Source organism: Mastacembelus armatus, chromosome 1 (genome assembly GCF_900324485.2).
Source record: "Mastacembelus armatus chromosome 1, fMasArm1.2, whole genome shotgun sequence".
Classification (NCBI taxonomy): domain Eukaryota; kingdom Metazoa; phylum Chordata; class Actinopteri; order Synbranchiformes; family Mastacembelidae; genus Mastacembelus; species Mastacembelus armatus.
This window is the reverse complement of record NC_046633.1, coordinates 14,823,910-14,833,678: the sequence shown is the minus strand read 5'-3', so window position 1 is coordinate 14,833,678 and position 9,769 is coordinate 14,823,910. Positions and strand designations below refer to the sequence as shown.

The following is a 9,769-nucleotide window of genomic DNA, read 5'->3' as shown; positions in this document are numbered from 1 at the left end:
GAGCTCTAAATCCCATGATGAAATTTGGAGATCCCATAACAAATATGTGTCATTTGACATTTCTTCCTCCTTTGATCATTTTAAAAGAACACTAAATTTAATAAACTGCAGTGGAATAGAAGCTCATCATTTTTGTTGCTGATTTAATGTAACTCAGCTGCTTTAACCTGCTGTCACACAGCAGGACTTCGTATTTGCTTTAGATCTAACTTGACTTGACTTGATTTATCTTGCCATTGCCTCTGCCCTATATATACATATATATATATATATATATATATATATATACACACACACACGTATATACACACACATATAGTATATATGTGTGTGTATTCCTCTAGTGAGACAAAAACCGGTCTGCAAAACTGAATAATTTCTAATGTGTGGGAGCACTAAATGAGTATAATAATTCAGGAGTGAGAAACCAACACATAGTGCAGAGCGAAGTAATGTCCTTTGAAGCCGTGAACTGCACTTCTCTCAAAACCACAGCCTAAAAAGCGACACGTGACCTTCTAGATAATAGGATTTTTTTTTCTACTGTGTTGAATTGGCAAGTGTTTGACACTTCTCTCAACGAAGTGCAGGTCTATGTGTGATGAAGGAAAAAAGGTTCTTTTATTTTTACACCTTTACATATCACATTAAAAAAAACAACAGCAGACAGAATAAATGTACTAATTTTAGCTGCTTTGTTGAACAATTAAATGAATATATGGCACAGTGCTTTGATATAAACAGCAGCTGAAACATGATCATTAAGTACAAATGTATATATGAAAAGGAAGTAGAATTACTCCCACATAAACATTTTACAGGCCATCTTTTCAGATGAGTACAGTATGACTAAGAACACTGACACCCGTCACACTTCTATAACGTCTCTCAATCTCCCTCTCTTACACACATACACATACATAGACACTCAAATACACACAGAGAGAGCGAGAGATAGCTGCTACTTCATGCTTTCATTTCTGATACTACCAGCTACTTATATGAGTAAATCTGTGTGTGTTTTTATACATATGTCTGAGCATATGTGTGTGTAAGCATGAACGTCAGCATGAATGAAAGCTACTTCAATTCTAGGCGGTGCTCCCCACGGGCGATGTGGGAAGAGAACTCGTAGCGGTCCCGACTGCGGTGGCCGCACACGTTGCACTCAAGTGGGTCGCGAAAGCCATGGCATCCCATGTGGATGGTGAACATGACATAGTCCAGGAAAATCACCCTGCAGTGGCTACAGGGGTACACTGCTCCAGGCAGCACACCAGCCTCCCCATCAGCCCGTACCACTCGCAAAGCCTCCAGTGGCGACAAAGGGATGGGCTGCGCATGTGGGTGAGGCATACCATTTTGGTGACTCAGCCCCCCCAGCAGGTGCCCTAAACTGTACATGACAGGCTGGGACATCTGGGAGCTGTCAGTGTGGAATGAATCCATGCTAAGTGGTGGCTGGGTGCTGTGATGGAGGCCCAGGAGCGGCATTCCTATCTTGTGCCCATTGGTGAGGCCCATAGGGCTGATGTCATTGCGGCTTAATGGGATGGGATAGGGCCTGTGGGAGTGTGCTGGGTCACTGTCTGGGCCTGTGAGGACCGGTTGTTGCTGGTGATGGCTTTCAGAGCCCGGGGATCCAGGTGGAGGATCTTTGACATCAGTTCGGTGGGCCAGTTCCCTGTTAAAGCTCAGGTCGAGGCAGACGCCGTTGTCACCTAGGCCAGTAACATGAGAAAGAAGACCACTCAAAATTCACCAGCAAGAGGTTTCACCTCATCCAATAGCATGACCAGCGAAATAGCACAGGCAGCAAGCAGCACTTAAAGCAATTATTGTGTACAGATGGTAAAATATAATAGGGATCCTCACGTTGTTGTTGCTTTAAAGCATCAGAGCATCCTCAACCAGCAGTTGAGCTTGGAGGCATGAGAGGACAGAGGGCTGAGAGGAAGCAGACAGCGCAGACGAAGGTCTCTAGTGCAGGTGCACCACAGAAGTATAGTCAGAGAAGCACCTGCTCACGTTTCTCGTCTCCTGCCTGTTCTCTCTCTCTGTGTGTGGTTGCAGACATTACTTCTCTTTTCCCCCTGTGGTTGTCATATTGAAAGATCTCACTTCATTTGTCAACCTGATAGAGAAACGTAGGAGGGTTTTTTTTGCTAATACACCCTTGTTTTGCGAGCAGCTTGAGGCTTGATTGCGAAACTACCACCCAATGTTAGTTGGGCTTAACCAGAAAGGTGAGAGCCAGCTATTGAAAATCGTTGTATATGTGTGTGCGTACGCCCATAAAGTTTGGGAAATCGCTGTGCCAAGTCAGCCATTTACTGAAACTGGTATTCACTGTGGCCAATTATCTGAGTTCCAATCAAAACATACAAACTAACTGAGAAGTTTCAAGTGCATGTTTCTCTTTTTTTATGTTTCCTTTTATTTAGCCATGCATTATCACCAGTACCACCTATAACATACTTCTTGCAAAGAATTTAGGGCAGTGGAGACCACTCTGTGGTGTGTGCAGGTATGAGGCAGATATTTTGCCCTCAATTCCTGTCTGGCAGGAGATGGAGCCCAGCAAAAACAAACAGACAGACAGACAGACAGACAGACAAGTAGCTCAGACAGACAGCTTGACATACTGTAAAACATGAATTCTGCTTTCTAAAGTATAAATGCCCAGGAAAAAAAAACAAGTGATATATGTACTTCAAAAAGACCACAGCATTCCGCAGTTGTAAGTTACAAGTTACAAATGGCCAGTAGCAATTAAACAGACCAGAGAGAAAAAGCAGACATTCATAAGGTGTTTGATTAAATCTAAATTCATTCTGTAAGCTGATATAAAATTAATCAATTTGTTTCTACTCAGTCTCTGTCTATGAGTGTGGAGGCTCTTACCGGTGAACTTCTGTGGCATTGAACTCTTCCGTTTGGCAACATTGCTGGCGAGTCTGTCAAGCAGCAGAGCACGCTCAGTGCCCATTTGAGTCCTGGATGTGTGGCTGTCCTCTGCTTGACAACAAAAGAGTCAGAATGCAAGTGGAAAAAGGAAATGAAGACCTCTTCGCGATCAAGCAGTATCATCAGTAAAGCAGTGCACAAAGCGGCAACTGTCCACCTGTCAAAATTACAATGTGACGTAAAAGATTCCAGCTGCTTCAAGCAGAGGGAGGATCCAACAACTAATTTGAGGTCAGAAGATCCTTTGACCTCACTTTCTGGTGTTTTTTACTTCACCAGTGCAGGAGAGTAGACCACAGGATGAGGATGTACTTCCTCACCACTATGGCACTATCAGGCATAAACTTACGACATTTGGTGACCACAGAAGCAGAGCATTGTCTATGTGTTGCAGTTGTGCAACTGCCCTGTCAATGTGTGAAGGCTTTTTATGGGGGAGAGTAGACATAAGGGGTGTATTTTTGTCTATGCGTATGTTGGCTGGCTCGGCTGAAGCATTTGCTCTACATATTTGGCTTCCCCTTTGCAGCTATAGGCATGAGAAGCGGTCTTCATTAGCTCTGTTCAACCACACCACAACAGCCATAACCTATTTAGCTGTAATGATGGGGTAACAGCCATAAGGTAATGAGGCTATAAAAACAGGATCTATTAGCAATAACAGCTGTAACTGTGCACCTGCTATGTACAAATGTGTTTATGGAGACTGTGCATTAACAGCTATGTGCATATGTGAGTCTTTTTGTGTTCTACAAGGACATGTTGGAATTTTGAAGATGCTTTTGTGTCACTTGTAAACAAGTGGCAATAAGATAAGGTTGTGTGTGCTCACCTCTCTCAGTGGGACCTTTGCTCTGAATGTACACATGGCACCTCTCTCTGTGCTCTTCGAGAGAGCTTCGCTGCTTGTAGCTGCGACTGCAGTGGTTGCACTTGAAGGGCTTCTCTACTGTGAGCAAGAGTTTCAGTTAATCACAAACACATGAAACATCAACAACATCTAAATGGTGCAGCGAGTATTATTTCCTTAAGTACATGGTTTCATACAAAACTGATGATGTGCACATTAGAGACTTTGCAGCGAGTCTGCAGATAAAAAACACGTGAACTGAAAGTGAATGAGTAAGTTTCCAGAGGTGAATGAGTAAGATGTCATATGTAATGTGTAACCGTATAAAAAGTATGAGTGTTACTGGAAAAGATATGTTGGTTCAGCAGACTTCATATGTTCAGATTCAAAAGGAGTGGGAAACCAACTTGAAGGAGCAAGAAACCAGCCAACATGATACTGTACACAGGTGCATACAGTATCAGTACCCATAAGCCTCACATGTGAGTGAATGAGTATGTGTATGTGGCTGGCTGGTACCAGAATGGGTGCGCAGGTGCCCGCTCAGAGCGTCACGTCGACGGCAGGCGTAGCTGCACATGGGGCATTTGAAAGGCTTCTCCCCGGAGTGCAGTTTGATGTGGCGAAGCAGGTTTCCCTTCTGGGTGAAGGAGGCCCCACACTGAGAGCAGTGGAATGGCCTCTCGCCTGAGTGAGAAAAAAACACACTGATTAAAACAATCCGGCACATTTCACATTTTAACCTGACATTTGATTTTGCATTTTCATTTCACACTAAAGTTGGATCATTATAAATGATATGTTGTTGCATATTGACTATGCATATTTCTTTGACTGTCCATTACTCTTGATCAACACACAAATATTGTGTTCACAGCTTCATAAGTGCAAAATTTTTGATAGTTTATAATTTACTTTAGTTATCATGTTCCTAGTATTGTAGTGAATTGCAAAAAACACTGAATCATTCACCATCTTTAAAAAGGGAACAAGGCAACATCCACTTTGATTGTCAGAAACCTAGAAACAATGTTCTCACGATCTAAACCACACAGATGGTATACACTTGAATTCTCATGTCAACTACACATGCCTGCGACTTTTATATTGTACCATTCAGCTCTAATCACCAGTAAGACAAATTTGCAATGAAAATATACCTAAAACTAAAGCTTGTTAAATTGAATTCAACACAACCAAGTCAGATGACCTAGTAATGGAGTCACATTATGTAAATGATCATGGTTTGTGTAGCAAGTATAGTAACCTCAATATCTTCATTTCATAAACTCTGCTTTGTTTCATTATTAGTCACAGAGCGATGGAAGGAATGACAGAGACTGAGATAGTACTCATCATATGCCAAATGTCCCTTATTTTCAGTGCAGAACTTGTGACTGTAATTCTTAAACTTTGTTTTATGTTAATAGATAATATGTGGAAGTGTGGTCTACAACCCTACATTCCTTACCACATGTGGACAGACAGCAGGATGACCATGTGAGAAAATGTGTATTTCATGTGTACAGAATAAGCAATTCCCATAATTTTACTGTTATTAGTTATTACAGGAATTGCAAGCAACATAATGACTGTAGAAATATTATGCTGTTTTGATCTGTTACTGCAATCAGAATGTACTGAATGTGCACTATATGTGAACAACAATAGAGGATATTTCACAACCTCTCAATGTTGCTGTAGCATTGGTTAGAACATCTGCATATGCAGAACATGTGCATTCTTAATCATAGTCACTCGATCAAACATCTTGACCTAGTCAATACAAAGTGTCAGCTCCCAGTGCTATCAGTGTGATGATTGCACAACTGTTGTATTTGAGGTCAGGTGTTTGGGCTGTGTTCCAATGCTTACCCGTGTGGCTGCGTTTGTGCACCAGCAGTACGTTGATGCTGACGCAGGACAGGCCACAGATGTCACAGTTGAGCTTGCCTGACGAAGCAATGCGAGGGGCCACGGCTCCAGACATGTATGTACCTTCTGCAGTCGCTGCCGCTGCATGGTTCTCTGATAGAGCTTCACTGTTGTAACGCGAGTAGTCTGCCAGTGACAGGTCCTGCGGCTCGTTTAGGGTATCTCCATCTTCATCTCCCTCCCCATCCCTCTCCTCCTCCTCATCCTCCTCTGTCCTCTCCTCATCAAATCCTTCCTCCATCCCATCCTCACTGGCCCCCTCTGTTTCCTCTTTCATCACAATTTCTCTTTCTTTTTCAACCTTGAGATACTGCTCCTTATCTTCCACCTCCTCTGTCTCAGTCTTTATCACACCTAACCAGGGAGGAAGCAAAGAAGAAGCGAAGAATGTATTTGGAGTAACACATGATGCGCACACACATAAAGTAACTGAAACGTTATAAAAAGCACTGATTTACTGAGACATGACCTATGTAGTTATGTATGGCACATATACAGCAGCTGATGATATCCTTTCATATAAGGCACTAAATAATGTTGAGGAGATGTAGCCCTAACCAGAACGTGAAACGCTGTCACTTAACTTCTACATTTTTATTTATAGTTGATAGTTTGATATTAGTACTAGTACATCTCCAAATTGTGGGAAGCTTAATTTAGGCCGATGCACAGTGTCATAAAGAGATTCAGAAGATGTGTACTCGAGATAAGGGGAAAGCATTTCCTCTGAATACACAGAAACTAGAACCAGGGCAGGAGAGAGAGATACCAAGCGTCTCAGATAGACAACACGAATTCCTCGTCTGCTTTTAAACAGAGTTTTCAGATTGACTGTTAATTGCCTTTCTCACTGAGGCTGAAAAACATCCAAAATATGTTAATCTGCACCAAACATTCCTCCTAATGCCCTCCATCAGTCAACAGAGCTCTCATTCTACTTCATTTCTATGGCATGCAAGATTTTTTTCTGCACCATTCAGCCCTTGTATGTAGATTTCTCTACACTACCATCATCATGCCACCATCTGTTGGCATGCAGGGTCTGGACACCTGGTTTGCAGGACCTCTCACCTAGCCTCTTGTAAGTGTCAACCAACCCCCAGCATATTCAGTTCCATCCAGAAACCACACTGTGGTCTTGGCGGTGACTGGTGATGAGCTCAAGAGCAGCGCCTTGTATTGTGGAAAGCGCTCAGAGGTGCTATGGAAACTTTGCACACACAGAGATCCGAGAGGCCTGATATAGAGTCCAGGGTCTCACAGCAGTGAACCGCAGGCTTTGCATCAGACGCAGAGCAGGGCTTTAGGAAGTGCACCCAGTAGGGTAGATGGGTGGCAGTCAGAAATAAATAGGAACACTGTCTGTAACACTATGTTCTTTTTTTAAGTGACGAAGGCCACAAAACTGAGTGAAAACATTTCCACACAAAATGTGCAAAAGAAGGTGGTCACCCTAGAAATGTACAATCTTCTTGGTTGATGTGGGGCTAGTGTGATTTCTATCTCTGAAGAAATTCCATTTATATCTGAAAATATTAACATATCTCATTATATAATCAATATATATGTTTTATCATACAGCAAACGACACTGCAGCGCGTTGGCTAGGACATTACAGTTCCAATCCCATCCAAATAGTGACAAACGCAAATCAAACTAAACGTATTTAACGTCATATTTAATAGGTGATCATATCTCAATTCCATTAGGGAAAAACATTTGCATGCAGTCTTTTTCTTCATTGTCATGTTTAATTTTAGTGAAAGAATAAATAAAATCCTCTTCCACCATGTGGGTGTGAGAAAATTCTACTGTACTTCAGTATACAAAAACTTTACAGTCCTTCAGACAAGCACAGAAAGGCACAGTGACCCCTCAAAAAATGAGAACTTTAGCTTAGTTCCTTTGCTAGAGTTGATTTTTTCCCAATAGCCAATGTTTTGTAGCATCACATCTTTGTCTGTGATAGTTTTTTATGTCTCTGGACTATGTTTGAGCACAATGGCTAAAATGCAAAGCATATTGGAAAGATGTCAAAAATGTATGTAAGCGTGTGTGTATGTTAGCGGGTACACGTACGTGGATCTGTCACATTTTCAGCACACTGCATTCCATTTTCACTGAATGAATTATCCTCCCTCTGTTCTTCTTCCACTCGTGACTTCACATCTGCAGCATCACTGCAAACAACTGTGACACATTGTACATGTGTAAATAGTGTGTTTTAGTTTTAGTTTTATTAAGAAAACTTCAGCTCAGTACACTACAGTTCTCTCTTAGAATTACGAAACATTAAAATCCCTATTAGGAATACTTCTTCAACTTGCTGTTGATGAGACACTGACATCTCGGTCTCTGAGTACGCTGTTATCAACTGCAGCCTGCACAAATCCCTCCACATATATGCCTTCAGCTTTCAATACTCTAAGTGCTCAGGCAGGATGGGTAGCAACTGTGGAGAAATGTGTACAGGTTGATAACACACACAAAAGTGAAGGAATCATGTACTCACCCATCCCGTCTCCTTGTGGGGTGGTAAATTCAGGATGTTTGTCTGTGTCCATGATGAAAAAAAGTTCTATGGAGAGAATTACAGTGTTAAGTAAATGAAAGATAGTTTGACACATAAAAAAGTCTAACCAGGCCAAGGCATATTGCTTCTTAAAGAGCCCTATCAAAATCTGGTCTACCACAATGCGTTTAAGAAGCTTAGCATTTGAACACAGTTGAAAAGGCAGATTTGGTGCATATGTTCATGATGTGACATTTTGTTTAACACATTGAGACTAATATAACTTTTGTAATGTTCTTGAAAACCCCTGTTGCTATTATTACAACGCATGTGAAAAAATAGAAGCAGCACTGTTCCTGTTGTTTGGACAGAATAAAAATAAATAGATAAATAAATAAATAAATACATCACTCTTAAAATGTACATATCTCTATTATGTATATATTTCTATCTATATATACGTAAAGGATAAATAAAAACCCACGGTTGGTTGCTCGACCCTGTCACTACATTTAGCCTTATGAGAAAGAGATGATGTTCACTGCACATGCATTTCCTGCCGCGTCTGTACATAGGAGCAAGTGTAACAGAGCTTTCCACACTAACAGCCAGTGAGGCTCCAATTCTTGTAGCCGCAGTTTGAAAATGAATTGGGAATTAAAATATAGTTGTGCACTTTTATAAGCTGCTTTAGATGCCTTCTATCAGTTTATCAAAGAATTGATAACATTTTCCATAAAATGAACACTTTAAAAATGTATGTTGCAGTTGTAACTGTAACAAAAATGAAAAGCTGTATAGTTACATAGAAGTCTTTATCATTTAGAGAGCTGTAACTATGTTAAAATTCCATTCAGTGATGACAGAAAACAGCAATAACATCCCTTTTCACATGTTCAAAATGAGATTGAGAAGTATATGTCTACATGTTATAGTTAATTCCAAGGTGTTTTATTGTCTCATGTTTTGTAGAAGTATGTTTGAGTAATGATAAAATGGTCTCACCTGCTTTTTGCTCAGCACCTGAAGGACAACTGATCTTGCAGTAGGAGATTTCCCACTCCGCAGCTGGACTTTCTCTGAATATGGAATATACGCAGCTTCACTACGGTAAATTTTGGAGAGATCCCTTAAAGGAACAGGAACTCTTCTTGAACAAGGTGGAGCAACGAAGACAAAACCATGTCCATACCGAAGACTATTTCAGTTTACTCCATGCTGATTTCATGACAGTAACATAAACATTCTTTTACTAAACCTTAACATGTGGAGTCTATGACACTACATGTTTAAAAGTGAAACAAAGACCTGATCATGGTTATATCTGCTCAGGCGGTCCACATGGTTTGTGACTCGTTTTTTCCAAAGATGCTATTACTCCATCTTGTGGCTAAACTATGAAGCTAAGTTTCATTCCAACTTCAGTCTCCCAAGTTAATAAAATAACTGTTCAACATTTAAAAATCCCTTAAGCACTTGGTGACAACAGCTGTCTTTATTGGATA

The 9,769-nt window shown here is 41.0% G+C and overlaps 1 protein-coding gene across 5 annotated transcripts; it reads right to left on the bottom strand.

Annotated features, from left to right (window-relative positions):
• Positions 1-599: 599 nt before the first annotated feature.
• LOC113128169 (zinc finger protein Aiolos-like) lies at positions 600-9,557 on the bottom strand. 5 transcript variants are annotated; one of them, XM_026303271.1, is made up of 8 exons: positions 9,270-9,557; positions 8,265-8,330; positions 7,832-7,942; positions 5,693-6,106; positions 4,337-4,504; positions 3,800-3,913; positions 2,905-3,018; positions 600-1,721 (listed from the first exon to the last, which is right to left on the bottom strand). In XM_026303271.1, the coding sequence occupies exons 2-8, from the start codon at positions 8,314-8,316 to the stop codon at positions 1,081-1,083; spliced, it is 1,614 nt and encodes a 537-aa protein (XP_026159056.1). In that variant the 5' UTR covers positions 8,317-8,330; positions 9,270-9,557; the 3' UTR covers positions 600-1,080. The 5 variants fall into 5 exon arrangements, with proteins under 5 accessions (XP_026159056.1, XP_026159053.1, XP_026159055.1 ...); XM_026303268.1 differs by having other exon boundaries at positions 3,800-3,916; positions 9,270-9,556; XM_026303270.1 differs by having other exon boundaries at positions 2,905-3,015; positions 3,800-3,916; positions 9,270-9,556.
• Positions 9,558-9,769: the final 212 nt, after the last annotated feature.